The 24,158-nt window shown below is 40.6% G+C and overlaps 1 protein-coding gene across 5 annotated transcripts in view; it reads right to left on the reverse strand.

Moving 5' to 3' along the window:
• Positions 1 to 24,158, reverse strand: part of hecw2b (HECT, C2 and WW domain containing E3 ubiquitin protein ligase 2b) — a 49,229-nt gene that overhangs the window by 10,045 nt on the left and 15,026 nt on the right. For 3 of the 5 annotated variants that reach the window (XM_027030209.3, XM_081701064.1, XM_081701065.1), the window contains 21 exons: positions 19,876 to 20,877; positions 13,893 to 14,000; positions 13,516 to 13,610; positions 11,487 to 11,562; positions 10,122 to 10,291; positions 9,866 to 9,996; positions 8,618 to 8,718; positions 7,868 to 8,508; positions 7,313 to 7,640; positions 7,101 to 7,202; positions 6,733 to 6,883; positions 6,335 to 6,435; positions 5,577 to 5,701; positions 4,912 to 5,097; positions 4,332 to 4,466; positions 2,407 to 2,509; positions 2,096 to 2,192; positions 1,748 to 1,831; positions 1,492 to 1,601; positions 325 to 445; positions 96 to 209 (listed from right to left, as the gene is read on the reverse strand). In XM_027030209.3, coding sequence (XP_026886010.2) covers positions 96 to 209; positions 325 to 445; positions 1,492 to 1,601; positions 1,748 to 1,831; positions 2,096 to 2,192; positions 2,407 to 2,509; positions 4,332 to 4,466; positions 4,912 to 5,097; positions 5,577 to 5,701; positions 6,335 to 6,435; positions 6,733 to 6,883; positions 7,101 to 7,202; positions 7,313 to 7,640; positions 7,868 to 8,508; positions 8,618 to 8,718; positions 9,866 to 9,996; positions 10,122 to 10,291; positions 11,487 to 11,562; positions 13,516 to 13,610; positions 13,893 to 14,000; positions 19,876 to 20,206 — 3,410 coding nt within the window. In that variant the 5' untranslated portion in view covers positions 20,207 to 20,877. Of the gene's footprint in view, positions 1 to 95; positions 210 to 324; positions 446 to 1,491; positions 1,602 to 1,747; positions 1,832 to 2,095; positions 2,193 to 2,406; positions 2,510 to 4,331; positions 4,467 to 4,911; positions 5,098 to 5,576; positions 5,702 to 6,334; positions 6,436 to 6,732; positions 6,884 to 7,100; positions 7,203 to 7,312; positions 7,641 to 7,867; positions 8,509 to 8,617; positions 8,719 to 9,865; positions 9,997 to 10,121; positions 10,292 to 11,486; positions 11,563 to 13,515; positions 13,611 to 13,892; positions 14,001 to 17,292; positions 19,674 to 19,875; positions 20,878 to 24,158 lie in introns of those variants that run through there. The other 2 variants (XM_081701066.1, XM_081701067.1) reach the window with 2 other exon arrangements.

Consider the following 24,158-nt stretch of genomic DNA (forward strand, 5'->3'; position numbering starts at 1 on the left):
CTTTGTAAACCAATAAATACACTTACTTCATAAAAGAGCAAAGCAAGAGAGAACTTAACCATTAAGTGTTTTTAGTTTGCATTTCTGACACATACCCCTCCTCTCCGACAAAGCTGACATAGAGTTTACTCCGCTGTAAGTCCTTCCTAGAGTAGCACATGATCTGGTTGAACGCATCCTCCAGCAAGTGGTCCCTCCGTATGATGAGTCTGAGAAGAAAGACAGAGCACCATGCTGGGTAAGAATGGACATGGTGCACAGTGCCAACTCCATGGAGCCTGAAATCTAGGAATGTGCTCAGGCTGCAGCAGGGCATGCACTTACTTGACCTTCCCTGGACCCTGGCCATAGCCCTTGGTCTCCAGCTTACGGTAGAAGTTGCGGAGTTTGGCTTCAAAGTCTCGCTTGTATGGAGCGGGAGCACGGGCGTTAGCTCGCTGTGTTCCTGTGATAAAGAACAGACAAGTCAGCAAAGCTGGAATCAGCAATTGCATGTCTCTTTAATTTCATGATACATTCGACAAGACTTACATTTTATTCACTTTTCATTGCATTATGATGTTAATATAAAATTGCTTTATGGCAAATCATTGGGAACATGGCAGCTGATTACTTTTTAACCTTGAGACACTCTCAAGGTGAAAACTCACCAGCAAATTTCATTAATACGATGGAAAATCCCTAGATGTAATCAGACCATTAACATTCACTTTCATATGGTAATCCAAGAGTCATGAAGATTTAGTTCAAATGAAGGCTGTGATTAACACAAGCAGCCAGCAACACGTTGCACTCCAGTCTCAGGTAAGTCAGAATAACTGTTTGACACCATGCTAAATATAAACGCACATGTTATTCAACTTCCTTGAAGTCCATAAATAGAGGTTTTGTTTTTGTAGCTGCCCGCAGAAACGTTTTTTTTAAAAAAAGGTTCGGTTATACATAAAATGTTCGGAAACATTAGGTTAATCGTTAGTGTATGTTAGTCTATTTAAACCCCTGTCAGTGCGCCCCTCACAAAGTCGAGGGAGTCTGTGCGTCCTGTTCTACGCCCTGTGGCACTCAGGCAAACGTCACAGTTAGTCAACATCTGTTCCTGCTGGTCTAGAATCAATCATCAAACATAAATAAACCACAGGTAGCTATTTATCTGCATCTTAATTAGAGTGGCATTCAATTTGGCATAAGATATACTAGGATTACATGTGCTCATGGTTTAATAGCTGAACAGAAAACATTGCCAGTAGAACAAAGCCAACACATCTACTACAGACTATTAATAAAAAAATGTGGATTACATGAGTATCAAGCTGTAGAGCAAGTAATCTACAGCATGTACTTTCTTTTTTTGCAAAGAAAGCTTTCAACGCTTCAAAATCAACATTTATGACTTTGTGGATTTATTCTTTTCAAATTAAGATGGTTGCAAACATTTTTTGCCTGAATAAAGTTGATTTGAATCCAATACAATGAAACTTTGGCAAGGCTTACCAGGAGAGTTCTGGGGGGAGGAGACAGGAGAGCCTCGTGGAGACTGGCAATAGCTGGGGTGAAGAAAGGTGTGGGAGGGCACATACGACATCACTTCCTCTTCAAACAGACTGGAGGGGTGGTTGGAGAGAGCACAGCAGTTTGTTTCCTTGTTTTGAATAGATCTTCACCATGAGATACATGTAGCAGGTCAGGTGGGGTGTAGATGAATATGGGGGCTGAATTCCTTCTCAACACACATCATCACAATACAAACCTGAGCAAAATGACCAGGTCTGCATCGCTGGAGAGTCGAACTAATCCAGCTGCACCCTCATTACGTATAAACTGCACCTTCTCCCTGCAAGGCATAAACACACACACTTGAACTTTAAACTAGCTATGATTTGAACTTTAAAGTAGCCATGATTACAGTCCCTTAGAATTGTAAATGCATGCACCAGTTAACATTCACCAATTGCTCCCCACAAACAGTGATGAAAATAATGATGAATCAATCTGCCCTTAAACCATGGGGCACTTAAAGTAATAATGTTTCTTCTTTTTTTCAGACAAATTGATGCCCCTTTCATTGGCATCATTGGCCCCAGGTTCAGAACTCTACCTGAGTGAATGATTCCTGCTGAATTCCGGCTGTCTCTCCTGCAGGATTTCAAATATGTTTGGTTGCCTCAAAAACGCCACGATCTTATCATTGTAGGCTACAAAGACAAGACAATGTCAAACACGGAGAAGCCATGTTGTAATCAGGTAATTACGGACGCAAACACTTTGATCTGTTTGTACTGGTACTATATCAAATTGATTTCAATCTTCAATAACCCACTTCAAAAATGAAATAATAAAGCCAATACATATAAATGTTAAGAAATATCAACATCTCTTACAAATGACATGTCACAACATCAGACATACCAACGGGAACCAGGTCCTGGCACTGATTGCGATTGTTTGCACTGAAGGCATTTAAGGAGCGTGGCAGAACAGGCTGGCCAGAATGACAGGGATCGTCACCCACCTGGAACACAAAACATAGTCTGAGTGCTCACATATCACTGGTCCTTGCATTAGTCACTGGACATAACAGGTGTCAGCATGGGGAAGGCGATTATTAACAAAATGTTGGAGTAATGGTGTTTACTGCCTGGATTAAATATGTCAGAGCTGCGATTGTAGGGTGATCTAAGGGAATCTAGATCCTCTGGCTGTGAATGTGTAAAGTGTACATTGCAAGGCATGTGAGCATAGTCGAGTGGACAGGAATCTAGTTCTGCACTCACAGGTTGGAGCATTACACAGCCAAAGCATGCAACAGTTTGTCCCCTCATAAGTGCTTCAAGAAAAAAAATAAAAAAACAAAACATAATTCTGTTTAAAAAATCTCTGCTTGCATTATTGTATTAAGAAATAATTTAACAAAATAGATTTTATTAAGCAAATTGTAATGGTTTTTGTCTGTAATGATGGGTCAAAAGGTGCATGCCATTGGCTGGTGATGTGGGTACAACTGATGGATATGAAGCAGCACTCTGGAGCACACTCCACTCCATGGGAATACCTGCTCCCCCCACATATGTTGGTGACCATTCGACATTCTACATGCAAAGTGGTTTATAGATATTCATACAAATGCACAGGCTTGGTTATCCAGTTTGGGTATGCATGTAATAAAGCCTACATAACACCAAGTTTTAAAACAATGAATACATAAGTACCATATCAGATTAAACTAAACGATACTTACACAGAGATTACAAACTTAATTTCTGAAATCATTACATCAGCAACTTTCAATCATATGCTATGCATTCTGAAATATGGTTCAACTTAAATGCTTATGCAAGAAATGAACAGTAATTGCTGCTATAGTATACGATGCTTACAGACATTGTGCCTGACCACCACTATTAATTGGTTAACAGTTTTAAATACATGCAAATGTAGCTGGTTTGTATACATTATCTTTCATGCACTTTTCTACTATATGCTTCCACTAGCTTTGAGGATTATTGCTTTTAATAATGGGAGCATATTTGCCTTCATGTGTTAAGAAGACTTAGTACAGTAATTTAGGCACAGTATGATAGTTGGCACACATTGACACACACACACACACACACACACACACACAAACACACACACACAGCATGGATAAGCAGTTATGGGTGGCACAGTAATCAAAGTAATTGAAGGGGGATTCTGGGAAAGTAATCTCAATTTGGAAATCTGCTAGGCCACGTTTAACAGCACGTGTAAAGCACTCACCATCTAATTATTACCACAGGACAATGATACCTTACTCCTAGCTGAGTTAGAAAACATTAAGTGAATGCTGAAGAATTGATCATTTTTTAAGAAGCTTCTGAATGTAGGATTAAGCAAACATTGGCGCTTTTCCTTCAGGATGCTGCTGATTAACTAACATGTAACTAAATGATGGTCTCTTTGCATTTCCCATTCTGAACATGTTACTCTACCCCATTATTTGAATAAATGTGTCGAACATTTCATCATTGAAAACAATAGGCAGATCTACAGTGAGGACATTATGAAGGGGTTTGAGTAAACTTAGCAAATATATAAAACTTAGCATGCATATATATATATATATATATATATATATATATATATATATATAAACTTAGCAATCTTAACAAGTTTATTATACACACACACACACATACACACACACACACACACACATATACATACATATACATATGTGCTAAGTTTACATAAACCCCCTTCATAATGTGAAAGGTCCTCTGCAGGGGTCTCTGGGTGAGATAGCGATGAGTGCTGTGTGTTTCAATTGGTAAATAAGGGCATCAATTGCTCACCTCTCCAGCGCTGTGACTGCGCTGGCGGCTGAGGTGCTGGCGATGGGCCAGCAGGCTGGAGGGACGAGCACTCTGCAGTGGCAGGCGTGGGTCTATGAAGGTGGTAGCACGGCAGTTATGGTCCACAAAAAATGTCTGTTTGGAAAAGAAAGAGACCACAAAAGAAGTCCAGAGAGCAAGAGAAAGCAAGTAAGCCTTAGGGACAAAAAGCAAGGGTGTGGGAGAGATAAAATCAAATACTGTGGGACAGAGATGGAAAAAGCTGGAGTGGACAAACAATTTAAGAATTTGATAAGGTGGCTTATGGTATAAGAGTATCATCTACACATCTGAACAGATACAGGCCAAGAGATGGACGGCATAGAAGTGAGAGTAAGGGAGATCTATCAACACAAAGAGCACCAGTCCAGAATGAACTTATGGTGTTCGTTTGAACCCATATCCCACCAAACAGATTTAAATTTAACCCACCAGGAGTTAATTCAGCCCTGGTGATTGGACTGTAAAAGGAACCAGGTGTAAGGGATGAGGAGGGAAAAAGCCTTTAGATTGTGCAGGTTGCGGCCGTGCTGAAGCAGACCTTGCCCGTGTGGTCATGCTTCATCTCCCAGCCGCGTGGCAGCTCCAGCTGCCTGTTGGCGAACAGGTTGAGGAAGGTGACCAGGTCCCGGTTGTGCTGGTAGCGCTCAAAGTGGTGTGCATCACGACGCACCTTGCTGATCATATGCTTCAAACATGTGTTGCTTGTAAACATGCGGTAGGCACTCTGCAGAAGTGGAGGAATGCTATTAATCGTGCAACTATGCGGTCACCACACTTGAGCTTTGCTATGTATGGACATTTTGCCTGTAAACAATTAACAGTTTACTGATCATGTTGCTGCCATGAATAGGCCACACTCTGCAGGGTCAGGTGTGGCTCTGTACAGATGAAGAGATATTTTCCCAATACTGAAGCTGGAGCAAGCACTGCCTGGAACTGCAACGATTTGTAGCTGCTTCAGCTCATCAGCTTCAAGGTTTTCGTGATCATAGTATGAACTACAAGAGGAGTACCATGCAGGGACCCTCCAAGGCTGGAACTGGAAACAGGTTACGGAAGAGCAAGATACACGCTCCTGACCAAAGCCTTTTGCATTAACCAGTTCCTAGATATCTCATCTTTCTTTCTATGACATTATATGACTTGGTTTTTGTGACTAAGAGGGTGAGAAAAGGAAACAAAAGGCAGAGCGGAAGGGCTCACGGGGTTGGAGTGAAGCACACTGAAGAAGTCGGGACTGGTGAGGAATTTGCCGCTTGGGGACTGCAGTAGCAGAGAGAGGCGGGAACGGGAGCTGGCAGGCCCTGCTGCCATTTCCCGGCGGTACTCTAGAAAATGCAGAGATCCAGGTCAGTCTCAATCTACACCTATAAAAAAAAAGCTATATGAAACTATACCCCCACATTATTTAGTTTGTCCTTAAAGAAAGTTTAAGCAGTAATTGTTTAGTGTCCAAATACTGTATCATAGGTTAAGGCATTCATTAGTGCCGACCACATTCAGTTACATTTAACTGAATTTGGCAAACACTCTTATCCAGAGCAAATTACATATTTATCAGAATGACAATGTGTGCACTCCCTTGGGACTCAAACCCATGAACTTAGTGTTACTAGCATCTGCTCTACCTGGTCTATCAGAGGAGCAACAGGAACAGACCAGTGTTTTCTACACCAGTCCTCAAACACAATACTAAGGTGCTAGTAAAAGCAATTCCTTTAAGAACAAAATAAAGAATAGAGCCCAGTGTTGCTTTTGTGGTTTATTTATTTATCTATTTTTTATCATTAGGTATAATGGTATTACACATAGTTTGGAATGATGAATGAGAAAACACAGAGTGAATCTTCCTGGAATAAGGGACCTTCAGAAATGCCACACACTGTAACCAATTGAATTACAGTAATCAGTGTCACCATGCTATCAAGTTCAAAATGCAATGTGTGTGTGTGTGCGCGTACCAGGAATATAGTTATGCACAAGGTCGGTGTCATCAGAGGACATCTCTGCACTCTGTTCCTCTGGGTGTTCACTTGTTATTGTCCTTCGAATACTCTGGTACCTGAACAGAAGATTGAAAGAATAAAAAAGGCAGAGAGTGAAAGGCAAAGAAAGAAAGGCAGCAGCATATAAATCACAAAACTAAAGGAAATGCAGGAAAGAGAGTGAAGGAAGAATGTTATCTTGATGACAGGAAAGTATTTTAGTAGTTTCCCTTTTTGTCCTGGAGAGACGATGGAATTTTGCTTTAACAAAAACCGTCTAATGTATTTTGAGTTCTTTTTTTCATCCTAATAGTCGAACGACACGAGTGTGATGTGATCCCAGGTCTGTGAGGGGGTATGTGTGTGTTTCGAACCGGCGGTTGAGCTGCTCCATTTGCTGAATGGAATTGGACCTCTGCAGGACCTGCGGTGCGGGCGGTGCAGTGGGACGCTGCCACGTGGTGGTCCTGTTCACATGGTCCACGTAAAAGATACGCCCATGGCTGTCAATACGCGCCTCCCAGTCTACAGTAACCAGAACAAGGGGGTGGTCAGTAAAAGCCCTGTCCTAAGTCTTACAGTCACACAGAGGTCATCGTAAAGTATGATTGATGTAGCAGTATAGACACATTTTAGTGTTTAAAATTTTAAGATATCAAAGAAACATGGAGGTATATCTAATAGACCATCATTATGATGGCTAGGTGCGCACACACACGCACACATACACACACACACTTACTTGGTGGCAGAGGTTCGTCCACTCTCTGGTAGCGGTTGATGTCATGGCGTACAGCAGGAAGAGACTGGACCGGCTGATGGCCGTTTACCTGAGCAGCTGCCCCTACAGCAGAACATCAAACTACACCTTAAATGTTACTTCAAACAAATGACGTTTGACAAACCACCAAAGCATTCAACATGCATTCCCTAGGAAATCATGCCAAAATGCACCTGATTCACCATCTGTTTCCATGGCAGCTTGCGCTGAGTCAGCTGTGGCTCGTTGTGTTTCTAACGACGCCTCCTCTTCTGTCTGTGACCCATCGCCCGATTCCTGCAAGCTCTGCCTCCTTGCCCATACCTGCGCGTCTTCCTCCTCTTTGGCTTCAGCAGTAGCGTCTGGCCTTTCTCCAGGGCTGGTGCCCTCTGGTTGCTCGGCAGCCATGGCCCCATCGCTGGCTGCACTGCTGGTAGCTGCCGAAGCTTCGGAGACAGCAGTTTCCGTCCCTATAAACACGTCCTCGCTAGCGCCATCTTCAGATGCAACTCCTTCTGTATCCTACAGGACAAACCAAATTGAATATATGAATATCTGTAGCTGTTTCTTGTATGCTGTTCATTTACTTCATAGAAAATTGGACAGACAATTGTCCACACCAGTGTTCGCGATTTGGAATTTACAAAGGCACTAACAGCATACACTGGAAACCATAACAACAGATGACCAGTAGTACATCTAATCGAAATTTTATCAAATGCAAATGTTTATAAATCTAAGCCTCTAACCTGAGTTGTGGAGGCAGGTTGCTGGGATCCAGAGGAGGACTGTAAAGGGGTCTCGGAGCTCGCCACTTGCTCCTGGTTCTCTCCTGCCCCTCCATTTTGGCTCTTTGCAGGGCTGCTACTAAAAGTGGCAGCCGCTGCCTGTTCGTCCCTACTTCGGCTCCCCTCTGTCCCCTCCCCCTCCCCCTCCCTGTGCCTCCCTGGAACCCCATTGGCGAGGTGTGACTCCTGTGTTCCGTGCCCATCCTCATCTTCATCCGAGTCAATGTGAAGCATGGCGCTGAGCCGTGTGTCCGTTGGGAAGCTAGAGCGCAGCTTTGGTGAAGTGGCACCCAGCGGCCGGTCTCCGGAGTACCTTGGCCTTTCAATGGAGTCCAGGTAGTCGTTAAGGGAGACCTGCCTCTGGGCATTGCCTATGGGGCCATCAGCGGCAATGGGCCCGGTGTTCCTTGGGATCCGCTCCTCATCAGCATACAGAGGGACCTCATCGGGCTGGAGGGCTTCGCTGTGGAGGGAGCCCGCAGAGCCCGTAGGGGACGGCCCCTGTGGCACACGCGAAGGAGGTGGCAGGACATCCTCGTCATCCGACGGGCTGCCTGGGTCTCCGTTCTGAGAGGAGGCACTCACAAGAGAGCTCATAGTGTCTGATTTCAGCCGTGTGTGTGTAGGAAAGGAAATAGACATAAAACATACATGAAAATGACAATTTGACAATTGTGTGCACACAGAGTGCATGTACATGCTATCACTCACCCTCGTGTCCAGTGGAGGTGATCTCCACCCTGAACTGAAGCTGACCGCTTACATGTTCTGTGGGCAAACGGCGACACAAAGTGTAGCTGACCGGCTGGTCCCTGAAGAAACACACAAGTATCAGTTGATGTGACAGACCATGGGTAACTGCTATAAACAGACACATTCTCTCTTTCAGAAAAAGACATCAGGCAAATGTCTGACAAAAATGTCTCTTCATTTTTCCAGTCCTCTTCCCCCCCCCCCCCATCATCTGAAAATGCAGGCATTGTGTTTTATACATTGTGTGAAGATTTCACTACCAATGAATCAATAAAAAGGTCTGAAATTACTTTGAAAAAAAAAAAAAAAAACCTCATATGTCCACTGGTACTAAAAGTAGTCTGTGAAACCTTTTATTTCCAAAGAAGCACTCAAATGTAAATGTGCCATTCTATTATTATGAATTTCAACTGTTACATCGCTGTAGACTGAATGTCTATTTTCCTAAGTTCTCAGCTAATTTCGCTTTGTCATTATTTGATATAATATAGATGTTTCCTATCTTATTTATGTATTTGTTTTATTTAAAATAATAATTCATAAAATACAGTTGATGTATTATTACTTAACATGCTCATTGAATAAAAAGAAATAACTTCAACCCATAATAACTTGAAATAACTTGAATCACTGAACCCAGAACAGAGATTAACACTTAACTAATAACTGCTAAAATTCTAAGTTGCGCTCAGGAAATCAGGCTGCTTAAAATAATGTAGCTGAGAACTCAGTTATCATGTTCAGCCACATTTTGGTTTCTAACACAAATTTAACCTTTGTTTAGACCTTTGTTAAGAAAATATTGTTTCAAGACAAATCACTATTGGGACTACAATTTTGTACAAAGCTGCTTAACTTGTGTCTAGGCTGGTGTCTTTATTTGTGTCTTGTGCCAGCTCTAGATGCTTAACTTGTGTCTTGTGCCAGTTCTAGATGCTTTAAAATTACTGGCTGTTGAAAATGAAACTGGTATAGGCTTGGGAAACTGTTGCAGCAGTGGTGGTACTCATCTTCATGCAGAACAACAGAGTTCTCAGAACAAAGCCTTGTAACTCCATATGAAATAATGTAAAAACTTTGTATTTTACCTTAAAGTTACTACACAAGGTACACCAACCCTGCAGTACTATATATACAGTCATAGTGAACAACAACCCTATGGTACTATATATTGCAGTGATAGTGAACAACAACCCTGCCACATGCCTTTCCAGCAGTCTCTGCACAGGGATGGTCAGCTGGCCCAAAAAGCGCTTGATGATTGGTCGACTTTTGGCAAATTTGTCCTTGACCTCAATTTCCAAAACATCTGTCATCAGTGCAACAAAGGTGTATTTCTGCAAGAGAATAGGTAAAGAAAAGCCATGTGTTTTAAATATAGATTAATACATGAAGGACAGAATGAGAGAAAATGAAAGAGAGAAATAAATAAACAGAATGCCCAAGTGAATGTGTAAGTCACCTCTCCATGCCATACAGGGTTGGTGGTGTTGGATGTGATGGAGGATCGCCTCTCTTGACCATGGTGACTGAAGGTGGGGAGACCACTCCTTTTGCCTGGCTGGATGCTCATCTTCAGGTAAGGGTCAGGGTTAAAGAACATGCCCTTTTTTAGCCCCTGAGCATGGATATCTTCACAACAAAGGATGAGTGTTGAAATCAGTTGCATATATACACACACAGCACCACAGCTATATATTAAAACCTGAAAAAATGTGCAGAAGCTAACTATAACAGTAATGCACCATAACGGGGGAAAAACACATTTACATATTACAACACAGTAGACAGTATAAATATATTCTATAGACTTTAGATACATTTTATGTACAAGACTATGATGGAGTTCCCTTTCTTAAATGGACTAGGTAAACTGTTTTAATTGGAGATTTTTTAAAAGCATAATCTAAAAATCAACTTCAATAAGCATGTCTGGGATTAAAAATGCAACAGAGAATGAACAATTATGCAACTGCAGAGATGGCATTCATTTAGGCTGTGACTGAACTGAAATCACAGTTTGAAAAGATAATTATTTTGCAATGTCTGGAGCCAAAGATGGCACCCTTCTACAGGCTTAAAGCCTTTAAAGTTGTCGTGGAATTTTGCCCAAACTGAGGACAGAATTTGTCAACACTGATACATTTTTGAAACTCATTACTGAAATAGGCTGATGAAAGGCACAGATTTTTTTTCTCCATTTAGTCTTTGTTACTATATTATAATGTTGTGTTTATTGTAAAGCACTGATGTAATGAACATGATTGGTTTGGTTTAAAACATGTTTTGTAAGCTAACTGTAATAAGGGAAAAGTTCTTATGAGAAACAGAACAAACTCTACAAACTATCAGTGGGGACTGCTATGTCTTTTGTAGTTTGCTCTGACCTTCCTTTTCACTGGAGTATAATTAACATGGTCTTTCTCAAATAAAGTAGCTGATAGAATTTTCAAATAGAATATTCCTCTTTATGCACTTTGTGAAACCGGATCTTTTTGGTAGCTAGAAATTCTGTTCAGGTTTAATCATATGAACTCATGTCTCGAGGCCTTATAGAATGTTGTTTTAATATGCACAGACACTTTCTGTCCACAAGGAGGCAGTGCTGATGTTATGTAATTACTATGTACATTACATTACTATGTACAGTACTATGTAATGTACAGTACTATGTAATGTGGCAAGGTCAGTTTCACTTAATGAAAATAATTACTTAGTAACGCTTAACAATAATTACACCCTCCCCACTTAATTTAGCTCTGGAAATCCAAAACAGTGCCTAGCTATTAGACACCCCTCACCCACACAGCTGTCAGAAAATACATACCCGATAACGTGAAGCTGACGAGTTTTCGACAGTGCTCAGTCACAGACTGGCCCTCTGCCTGCCCTTCCACTCCAGCCTACGGCATGACAACACATGCACACATACATTTCCAATGTCTTTAGTGCAAAGAAAAATGAAATTAACTGAACAGGGAAGAACATTCCAAGAAAAGTTCAACCAAAGTTAACACTCTGCACTTCACCCTGAAACTGTGTTGAGTCAGGAAACAATAAGTAAACCAGTTACAATCAGTAAGTAAACCCATTAAGATCGGTAAGTAATCCCGTAAAGATTGGTAAGTAAACCCATTATAATCAGTATTCCTTGTCGTGCTAGGATAGTCTGGTCTCAGAATGCAACAACAAAGACAAGACTGTGTGTCAGTCAAACTCATAGCAGATTTATTGGGGCCACCTGAGATGGACGAAGACAGGAAGAGGAGAGACAGTAAGGCATGCAACAGTTTGTATGGTATGATGTGCAGCTCACTCATGTTGGTTAAAGGTTGTTAATTATTGAACTCCATTGTAGTGCTCTGGCATATTACCGCATAGCCTGATTCATTGGCTCTGGAAGATTCTATGCACACATGCATTAGCTAATGGAAGATGGCAATGTGAGTACAATAGAAATGAAGACACTTCCTGATACAAGCATTTAAAGACTGTTGTGTCTCAGTAGTGGAAAAATCAAAGTTCAAAAACTTTATTTTGTGCTGCTCCATTTCTCTACGATGCTCAAGAATGAAAGTATTACCAGTTTTGATGAGTATACACTTTGGATTACAAGTTTCAGTACCCAGTTAATACACTTACTGCAACTTCAGTCTCTGACATCAGAGATTATTATTTTTTTTTTTATCATCAGAGTGAGGTTTGGGTGGCCCTGTTGTACTGCTCTGCTATGAGACCTGAGCATTTCTCACTGTGGGCATGACTCTCAGCAAGAGAACTCTTAAAGAAGTAACATAAGAATGACTGGAATATTCATCATCTACACAACGGGCTCCAGCAATAGGAAAAATCGGGCTTGGGGGAGGGATGTTTTAACAAGTGGTGATGCTGATTGAGAACCAACATCTGTGCATTGTTTGACACCATGCATTGAATAGTCTTTGAACTTTTCTCGGGTTCGGTGTGTGTCTCTTTTAAGTGAACTTCAAAGTGTATGGGAGAGTGCCTTTTACAGTGGGCACTGCCCTCGAAGCATTCTTGGCACACTAGTGAACATGATACTCTTCTTAGAACTGGCCAAAGCTTCCATGAACACAGGCAGGCCAGACAAAGACAGAGATGTAGATGGAGTGTTCACATACTAGATAAACGAATAAAAATTTGAATGAATACACCAAAGATTACATGCCGAACTTGAAAAAGACCCATCAGTCATTTATATTATATAAGTGGTTTGCCAAAACATGCATTACTCTTAGCAAGTGCATGCATAGTAAATGTGTTCGATGCTGCAAAAGTCCCAGACAGGTTATAATAAACCCAAGTAGCATGACTTGCTATAAGCACTCCCCTATAAAACACACAAGAAAAAATTATCAACATCTGTACTGCGTCAGAAAAAGGTCATTTAAAACTAAAATTCAGCAGGGCAAAAGGAAGAGACAGTTTATAAAGTCTAGTCAGTGAGCAGACTGGTTCTAGGCTCCACAGCTCCACAGATCCTTTAATTAATACCCTTTAATTAGTATTAATATCTGAGCTCCTCTCCAGAGTTGATGGACATTCAGCCCTCAGACATACTGCTATAACCACAAATGGGGGAAACAGTTTGCCTAAGCAAGGCCACCTTTATTATGGTAACATGTATACTGGATTAAACTTTATTCTGATAACATAAAGTAGATTAAACGTTTTCAAGTCACTTCTTAGGTATGTCACACACCAGTTGCCTCTGCAAAGGATAGCATGACTGATGCTTTTTTTCCATCCCCTGTGGTGGCTAGTGTAGGTTTGTGAATGTATTTGGTAAGGCAGTGCTGTACTCCTGGTATGCCATAGACTAATCACAAGCTCACCAGCACGCCAGGGTTCTTTATAGTGATGCAGGGGGTCGTTGCTCTCAGGGCTCCGCTGACTCCATGGTAATACTTGAAGCAGATTTTGGTCTCAGCTGTGTACCATCACACATGCACACACCAACAACACAAAAGGAACACAGTATAACAGTATGTCTGAATGCTATCATAGATACACACACTGTGTATGTATGTATGTATGTATGTATGTATGTGCGAGAGAGAGAGAGATCAAAGAAAAGAAAGAGGTGTATGTATCTATGTATGTATGTATGTATGTGTGTGTGTGTATGTGTGTGAGAGAGAGAGAGAGAGAGAGAAAAGAAAAGAAAGAGGTGAAGTGGGAAATAGACTGCTAGAAAGACAGAACCACTCACCCTCCATGAAGTAGGGCCCAGGCTCCAGTCGCCAGACGATCTGGCCCCGCTGAGTCCCATTCACACCACGGTTCTTTGAGTCCCACACATTAGCTGGACATGTCTCATCTGTGAATGCACAACCCAGTAAGGAACCATGACAAGACAAAACTAATTTTGGATTTTCCTTCTGCTTATTGATGAAATTTAGGCCTACACAGATTTGACTTAAAATGGAAATTCTGCTTCTAATTTAAAATGATTAAAGAACGGCATACATAAGTCTTAAGTCATAAATTACTGCAGTAATTGATAACACCTGATGCAATAATTCAAGGTCACAGCATCTTTATTCAAGATTACAGTAATAATACTATAGCAATAAGATTACAGTAATACGGTTCTAGAGATTTTGTGCTGATGATGAGGACCTTTGCTTGGTGCTTCTTGTCTTAATGTTTCCCATCTTGGTGTTTCCTGTCTCTAAAGCTTGTACTTGATCAAATGTGTCTCTGTAGCCACGGCAGTATTTTATATCATGGCATATCCAGTTTTCTATATGTGAACTTCACCAAAAGATTTCTTGATTATAAGATAAAATGGTATTTTGTGTGTGTTTGCTCTTTTTTTCCCTTTTATTTTGTATTGTGGATGCTAGCTTGGAAAACACATGAGATGTCTGTCTGTAGTTAATGCTAGCGAATATTTAAAAGTACTGTATCGTGCCCCATATGCTGTTATTGGTCAAGGGACATTTGCTGTTTAAAAGTTCTAATTTATTAAGAAAAATAAATTGTGAACTGTCTAATTTATATGTAGAAAAGTAAACCATTACACTGTCACATTCAGTATTTTTATTATGATACAGTGCATCCAGAAAGTATTCACAGCACTTCACTTTTTCCACATTTTATGTTGTTACAGCCTTATTCCCCTCAAAATTCTACACACAATACCCTCCCCCCCCAAAAAAAAAATAAAAATAAAATAAATATATATATATATCACATGTACATAAGTATTCACAGCCTTTGCCATGACACTCCAAATTGAGCTCAGGTGCATCCTGTTTCCACTGATCATCCTTCAGTTGTTTCAATATCTTGATTGGAGTCCACCTGTGGTAAATCCAGTTGATTGGACATGATTTGGAAAGCCACACACCTGTCTATATTAGGTCCCATAGTTGACAGTACATGTCAGAGCACAAACCAAACCATGAAATTCAAGGAACTGTCTGTAGACCTCTGAGACAGGATTGTATCAAGGCACAGATCGGCGGAAGGGTACAGAAAAACCTCTGCAGCTTTGAAGGACCCAATGAGCACAGTGGACTCCAGCACCCATAAATGGAAGAAGTTTGGAACCACTAGGTCTCTTCCTAGAGCTGGCCACCTGGCCTATCTGAGTGATCGGGGTAGAAGGGCCTCCTTGGTCAGGGAGGTGACCAAGAACCCAAGGGTCACTCTGACAGAGCTTCAGTATTGCTCTGTGGAGAGAGGAGAATCTTCCAGAAGGACAACCATTTCTCCAGCACTCCACCAATCAGGCCTGTATTGTAGAGTGGCCAGATGGAAGCAACTCCTCAGTAAAAGGAACAAGACAGCCCACTTGGAGTTTGCCAAAAGGCACCTGAAGGACTCTCAGACCACGAGAAACAAAGTTCTCTGGTCTGATAAAACAAAGATTGAACTCTTTGGCCTGAATGTCAAGTATCATGTCTGGAGGAAACCAGGCACCACTCATCACCTGGCCAATACCATCCCTACAGTGAAGCATGGTGGTGGCAGCATCATGCTGTGAGGTTGTTTTTCAGCAGCAGGTACTGGGAGACTAGACAGGGTCAAGGGAAAGATGAATTCAGCAATGTACAGAGATATCCTTGAAGAAAACCTGCTGCAGAGCACTTTGGACCTCAGACTGGGATGAAGGTTCATCTTCCAATAGGAAAACAAAACTAAGCAACAGTTAAGATAACAAATGAGTTCCTTCAAACATTCTGTGAATGTTCTTGAGTGGCCCAGCCACAGCCCAGACTTGAACCCGATTGAACATCTCTGGAGAGATCTGAAAATGGCTGTGCCCCGATGCTCCTGATGGAGCTTGAGAGGTTCTGCAAAGGCGAATGGGAGAATCTACCCAAAAATAGGCATGCCAAGCTTGTAGCATCATACTCAATTACAGAGGCTGTAATTGCTGCCAAAGGTGCTTCAACAAAGTATTGAGCAAAGGCTGTGAATACTTATGTATATGTGATTTTTTTTTAAATTAATTTGCAACAATTTCAAACAATCTTTTTTCACTCTGTCATTATGGGGTATTGTGTATAGAATTTTGAGGGGAAAAAATGAATCTAATCCATTTTGGAATAAGGCTGTAACATAAAATGTGGAAAAAGTGAATCTGAATAAAAGTGCTCTGAATACTTTCTGGATGCACTGTATATACCTTTATGAAGCTCTGTGTAACCTTTAGAAAATTGAGTACCTCAGCCATAATAAGGTAAGCAATAATACAACAAACTACTGTAGCTACATTTTAGTGAGAACAGCACATAGCATTACACAACTGATATTTTTGGCATGTGTTGTTGGTCAGAAGGTAAAGGAGAGTTAATTCATATCTGCATGTTTTGAATTATCTGTACATAAAAGCAGAGTCAGAGAAAAGTACACACACACACACACATATATATATATATATATATATATATATATATATATATATATATATATATATATATATATATATATATATTTTATGATATGAAATATATATATATATATATATATATATATATATATATATATATATATATTTTATGATATGAAATATATATATATATATATATTTTATGATATGAAATATATATATATATATATATATATATATATATATATATATATATATATATATATATATATTTTATGATATGAAATATATATATATATATATATATATATATATATTTTATGATATGAAATATATATATATATATATATATATTTTATGATATGAAATATATATATATATATATATATATATATATATATATATATATATATATATATATTTTATGATATGAAATACATCACTCTACAGTATGCTGAGCACAACACCCTCCACTTCTCTAAAGTAAACACAGTACAGCACAATAAACACAGTAATGTACACCATTGTAAGTGCAGTAAAACTACTATAGTACTGTAAAGTATCTTAGAGTATCTTTTTTTACTTACACTAAAGTGATTCAATATGCACTGTCCAAATGTATTCAGTTAGGCAACATCCTCTCACATAAGAAACTAAAAACATCTGATATTCTGAGCTGACAACATGTAGTGAACAAAGACAAAGTCCTGAGCTGAACATTGTCACAGTGTGACATACTTTTGCCATTTTCTCTCCATGAAACACTCACCAGGTTATGGCCCATAAAACATTTCGGCATCTGTTTTGATCCCATCAATGAATGATAAAAGGCAGTCCTGAAAGTATTTACATTAGAAAAATATTTTATTTTTGGTTTAGCTAATGACTTACTGTACATTCAACAGAACAAGTGTTGAAGACAGTCGCTAGTAAAATCTGCATCAGTTTTAGACTTGTTTGTCAAAAGGGGATGCTGAATAGAATGTACTTCTGTAAGTTGCTCTGGACAAGGGTGTGGCTGGCTGCACACTTCCAGAGTCTTCAGAACACATTAAAAATAGTTGAGCAATGATCTATCAGACCACCTCTATTGGTCTGCATGCGAACACAGTAAAGGACTTGTACGGCTCTGCTGTAGAACAAAATTTTTCCCCCATAAATCAGATAGACAGCATAGCCAAAGCATGTTGCCTACATGAGATAGAATTTGGTGCCCAAATTGGAAGAAGGCTTAAAATCAAACTAATCAGAAAATACAATCACTTAGAATACCAGTCCCATATTGAGCTAGCTAGTTATTCTCAGTGTGATAAGGAAGGAGTTGATGCTGGCTGATGAAACTTTTCCCAGTGAGATTCACAGGAGATTCTGTCAGATTCACCCTAAATCCACCAGAACCAGAATGGAACCCTAGCTTTGGCCAATTCCTCGGGGCTGATCAGAGCCCTGGAGTGAATGTGAAAGCATCTCTAATGGATTCAGTGGGGGGGGGGGGGGTGGGATCGATGCAGGCTGGGAGAGACCATGCTGGACTTTCCCTGACTAGATCAATGACACTATGGAGCTTGTTGTAGTAGCATGGGAGATCAGCTTTCACTGTCCATCATATCCAGATGTCCCAGGAGCTCATTTTTGTTGCAGTATACAGCAGTACACTATTGCTTCTGCTTCATACAAGCAAAGGGGTCAGGCACAGTGAAAGGGTAGGGTAGTAGACTAGGGTTGGACCAAAAAAGAGAACCATTGGACATGGCTAAACACACATCTACAAACTCTTTACCATAATAAAAATAAAATAAAATAAATAAATAAATTGAAAAAAAACATCTGTGGTTAAAGCAATTGTATTATAAAAACAAAGCTAACCAAAGAACACAATTGATCATTTACTACATATACAATTAAAATTAAATTATTTGCCATAAAACAGATTTTGCAAAATGCAATAAGAAACATGACAATTCTTCTCAATAAAACACATACAAGCATTCAACTCCCCTGCATGAACAGTAAACAAGTAAAAAACAAACAAAAGTTAGATTTTTTTCAAAACACAATCAGCTAAACTGCACTGGTTATTCCCACTGTAATATGTAGCTTTCCTAAATGGGAATCATGGGCTCTATGAATCTTGCAGGAGCAAGTAAATTCAGAGAGCAAGAAGTGAGAAGAAAGGGGAGTGAGCCATTGTGTGAGGGAGGGGAAGGGAAGAGACAGGGAGGAAAGGTGGTGAAAGAGATGGTGTCACTACTACCCAGGTGATTCAGCAAATCTCCCCACGTTCATTTACATTTACGGCATTTAGCAGACGCTTTTATTCAAAGCAACTTACAATTATGACTGAGTACAACTTGTGCAATTTTGGATTAAGGGCCTTGCTCAGGGGCCCAACAGTAGCAACTTGGAAATGGTGGGGCTTGAACCAGCAACCACCTTAACCACTGTGCTACCACCGCCCATAATACTTTTTTTTTTTCTCTTTCTCTCTCTCTCTCTCTCTCTCTCACACACACACACAAACACAAACAGACACACCGATGCATGCAGATATACACACTTTCAGTTTAATGGAGTTTTTTTCTTAGCAGCATCTATTGTGGTGCCTAGTTTAAAGGGATTGAAGAACACCTTCCATGTGTATTCATGTATTCCATTTTGCCCCTATAATTCAGATCAGTTGTCTCTTGAAAACAGACTGAGACTCTCCTGAAACTAATGTAAGATTCAATATTGACCTACACAATAGTAGGGCAGTAATGCAATACAATGAGCACAGTGAGTAATTCAGAGATGTGCTGCAACATAGCTAATTCATCTGTTTCCAATGAGAGCAACGTAAAACAAGTTGTTTTCATATCAAGGCAACCTTTCTGTTAACAGATTTAAAAGTAGTCATGAACTAAACAATAGTCAGTTGTGGTCCAAATTCTAACACTAATTCTAAGTCCTGAAATCTGAAAATCTGCTTTTGTTATCTGGCTTCTGTGAAGCATGACAGCTATGCATTAATTTATTAATTCAAATATACAGTAGTTATATTAGGATAGTATGTCTAGCTCTAATGACTCCAATCATATAACTTCCCATTATAGCTTTGGCTTTGTCCTTCTTCAACCATGCTCCATAAAAATAGTCAAATTCATCCAGTATCTGTATACCATAAAAAAAAATAAATAAATAAATGTAAAAAAAAAATAATTATATATATATATATATATATATATATATATATATATATATATATATATATATATATATATATATATATATAAAAAACCCACAACAGCCCTAATATTGGTTGTATATCATCAGTGACTAAGCATACATTGTTAAGGTTAGGGCCCTTACTCACCGATTTGGTAAAGCCCAATCCAGTCGGTAGCATCCACTTCCTCCTTGATGTCCCATGAAATGACAAGGTTCTGGCCCCGCCCCAACGTGAATTGGTATGTGGAAGCAGTAAGAGAGGAGCGGCTATCTGATGTGACGAGGTCTGTGTCACTGTTGGCCCGTGGGAGGCCCATCGTCTCTGAAGGTGCTCTGGAGGTGCTAGTAACACTGCTGGTGCCCTGTGCTGACAAGGTGCGTAGATTTTCAGGTCCCAGGGTGTAACGCATGTGTGGGCTCCGCCTCCGCACCACCAGGAGGTGCTCTCGAGCTGTGGTGGCAGTGCCGGTAGCCATGGAGACGTGAGCGGATGGGTGGAGTGTGTGGAGAGAGGAGGGGCCAGGGTGGTGAGGTGGTGTGGGGTGGGGACGGGAGCGGGGAGGGAGGACGGCAGTGGCCAGGGAAGGACGAATGGTGGAGGCTGTGTGGACAGAAGGCAGAGAAATGAGGGCCAAACGGGCCTGAGAAGGGGAGAATGGGCTAAGTGGGTCCTGACCCAAGGGGGGCCAACAAGCCCGCTCACAGCCCTTGACCGGCGCTAGTCCCTCTGTTAACACCTTCTCCAGGTGGTGTTTATAATATAAAACAAGGTACAAGCTCCAGCTTTGACCTCACAGTATTTGGATGGAAACATTCAGTTCCAAGGGAGCCAGAAGGACTTGGCCTACCGATCCCCCTCTCAGGGTGGCGTAATGCCGATGCCAGTCAAAGCGTGTCAAGTTCAGCCATTTTTAGGGGCTTCAACAACCTAAAGCACAGAATTCACCTCTTCGCATTTACTGCACAATAAAAAACACCACTCTGCTGTCACCCTGGCACAGAAGGTTCTCTAGTGGTTCTAGAAAGGCATTGAGGGATTAATAACTGGACAAGGTGGCAAAGATCCCAATTTCTGGTTGTCCCTGCAGTCGAAGTAACCTGGTCTGTGGGATAGGTGCCGGAGGAGATAACGTGGCAAGAGTGAAACCTACAAAACAGACAGAGAGAGTATGAGTAGTAAGTTCTGCACATCTAAAATTGGAAACAGTGACCAGATGGACTGAGATGGCACAGCAAAGACACAAGCATGTGTAAATAAAGCAGAGGTTGCATGATGCAATGACAGTGATGACAATAATGATCATAGTGAAAGGTACAAACTTTGTTAGAAATGTACATTCTAGTAATACCAGGTGCCAGACCAAACATGGGGGGGTGTCAGCATGAGAGAGCCAGAGAAGCAAAATAATGGTTGTGCTTGAGGAGGGGTTCAAGCTGCTTAAATACTGCATTTGTTATTCATCCATCCTTCCATCCCTCCATCAATCCATCCATGCTTCACCAAACATTTACCCCAGAATGTTGTACAGAATCTCCTAATCTGTGGGGCCTAAACCCTACAGCTACATCTCTGTAGACCAGTTATATCTATTTATGACTGCCCATCCCCCACCCCCACTCTCAAACTTGCTTTCTAAAAGTGTCGATAAGTGCGTGTCTCCTCGGAGGATCCTAAATTGGCTCCCTCTGTGAGGGCTGTCAGCACAGGCTTTTGGGTAGGCCTGTGAAACATGCCACAATGCAACCAAGGAACATCTGTTACATCTCAGCCCCCAACACACCCTGGCCACAGACTACACACATGACTTGGTACTTACTTAGGAGTCATACGTTCTATTCATATGACTAACATTTAGCACCATTTATAGTTTTTTTTTTATTTTATTTTTTTTATAGAACACAATGACACCCCACAAGGTCTTTCAAACTATTTAAAAGACAAATATTGTACTGGAGACTGGCCACAAGTAACACATGTATACCTGCTCATCCATGTAGTTAGTCATCCAGATATGTTGCATCAGCACAATGCATAAAATGATGCAGACATGGATCAAGAGCTTCAGTTAATGTTCACACAAAAACATCCGAAAGGGACAAATTGCAATCTGAGTAACTTTGACCATGGCATAGTTGTTCGTTGCAGACAGGTTTGGTTTAACTATTTCAGATACTAATCTCCTGTCTTTCACACACAACAGTCACTAGAGTTTTCAGAAAACCAAACATTCAGTGATTGCAGATCCAGAAATACTTAGTTGATGAGAGGAGAGATGAGGAGAACACTTGTATTCCTGACAGCTTGTATTATTGTAAGTCTGATTTTTTTACAACTGTTGTGAGCAAGCAAGCATCTCAGAGTATACAGTACATGTCCAATCCTGTCAGCCAAGAACAAGAATCTGAGGCTACCGTGGACTCAGGCTCACTGAAACGGCTTTCTTGGCACAATTTGGATCCTCTAATTCCAATCAAGCATCATTTAAATGCCCAAGCTGATCTGAATATTGTTGCTGACTGTCAGATCAAATCAAATTAGTTTTGTTGGGGCAGTGGTAGATCAGTGTTTAAGGTATGTGGCTTGAAGGTTGCCAGTTCAAGCCCTACCACCAAATTGCCAATGTTAGGCCCTTGAGCAAGATCCTTAAGCCTCAAGTTGTATTTTGTCATAATTCTAAGTCCCTTTGTATAAACGTGTCAGCTAAATACCATTAATTCATGGGAGTTAGGTGGGTGAAAAGCATAAGTATGAACACCTTACATTGACAGAAATTAACAAATACACTTTTGTGCAAAATAATAGCAGTGTGTTTAAAACAACTGAGAAAAAGCTCAGTCCTCATAATAGCATTTATTTCCATATACTCAAAGGCACTGGGAGCACTGCACATTCAATTCCAAAATGAAAACATGAACAAAATATCAGTTTTTAAACTGAAAATTAAGAAAAAAAGAATAATGGGCTGTTCAAAAAAAAAAATAGCAGTGTCTTCATTTTCATTTACAAACTCGAATATTTACACTATAAACTAAAAGTTGTTTACAGATTTAGCTTTTCTGTTGATCACTGAACTAACAGTTAATTGTATAACCTTTATTTCTGTTAACTGCTTTACATCTGTGTGGCATGGAGTCAACTAACATCAGACACCTGCAAACAGATATCCCAGCCCAAGGTGACTAGACTACATTCCACAGTTCTTCTGCATTCTTGGGTTTTGCATCAAAAACAGCATTTTTGATGTCACTCCACACATTCTCAATCGAACTGAGGTCTGGGGATTGGGCTGGTCACTTCATAACATCAATCTTGTTGGTCTGGAACCAGGATGTTGCCCTGCTATTAATTTGAACATGCCCCTTTCATTAGATGAGTCAGTTACACCAATTAGCAGTGAGCATGTCATGACTGTTGATTCTGTTGGTTGCCCATTATTTACACCTAGTCATGAATTTTTTCCCCATGTTGTATCATCTTTTCTGCCAAAATCAGTAATTAAATACATTAGTGATGTTAGACTGCTATTGTTTTGCACATAACTATGTCTGTGAATATACTATTTACAATTTCTGCAGGAAGGAAAATTAATGCAGATTGCTAAAGGACAAAAGGTTAGACATTTACACACACAAGTCTTGCACACATCATGCATTTACCAAACAAACTGTGCACCATTGCAAACAACCCTGGGTACACTTTGTAAATGAGACAGCACAGAGCAAGAAGAATGGTAGTATCAGTAGCATCATTAGATGTTATATATTATTGTCGAAGCTATTTAACTTGTCCAAGATATATAACTTGACATCCCTATGAAGTGCAGAGTAATGGGGAGTCGTATTAGTGGTCATTATGGAGGGGGTGGGATTGCCCATTCGAAAGTGGATATTTGAGAATACAGATAATGATGGTACAACTGGCTGTTCAGCAGCCTGATGGCCTGTGGAAAGAAACTGTCCCTGAGCTAGCGGACTCTGCTTTGTATGCTGCTGAACTGTCTGCCAGTTGGCAGCAGTGAGAAACACACAATGGCTCTGGTCTCTTATGATTCCTCTTAGATTTCCTCAGACAGCATTTGGTGTTCAGCTCCAGGAGTGATGGGAGTTGATTCCCAGTGATGTGTTGGGCTGTCCTCACCACCCTTTGGAGAGCTTTCCAGTCCAATGCGGTGCAGTCCCCCCGTACAAAGTGGCGATGCAGCCTGGAAGGATGCTCTCCACAGTGCATGTGTAAAAAGTTATGAGAATGCAGGGGTTCATGCCAAACTACGTTCTGAGGATAATCTTATGCCTTCTTTCCCCCCTTTATTTGTGTGAGGTCACCTCCCTCTCCTGCCGCCTACAGTCCACCATCAGCTCACTGATGATCTTCACATTAAGTGAAAAGTTATTTTCCTGTCAGGTGTGAGGGAACCAACTTCCTCTTTA

The sequence above is a fragment of the Electrophorus electricus genome, chromosome 18 (assembly GCF_041902795.1).
Source record: "Electrophorus electricus isolate QZ-2024a chromosome 18, ASM4190279v1, whole genome shotgun sequence".
NCBI classification, from domain to species: Eukaryota; Metazoa; Chordata; class Actinopteri; order Gymnotiformes; family Gymnotidae; genus Electrophorus; species Electrophorus electricus.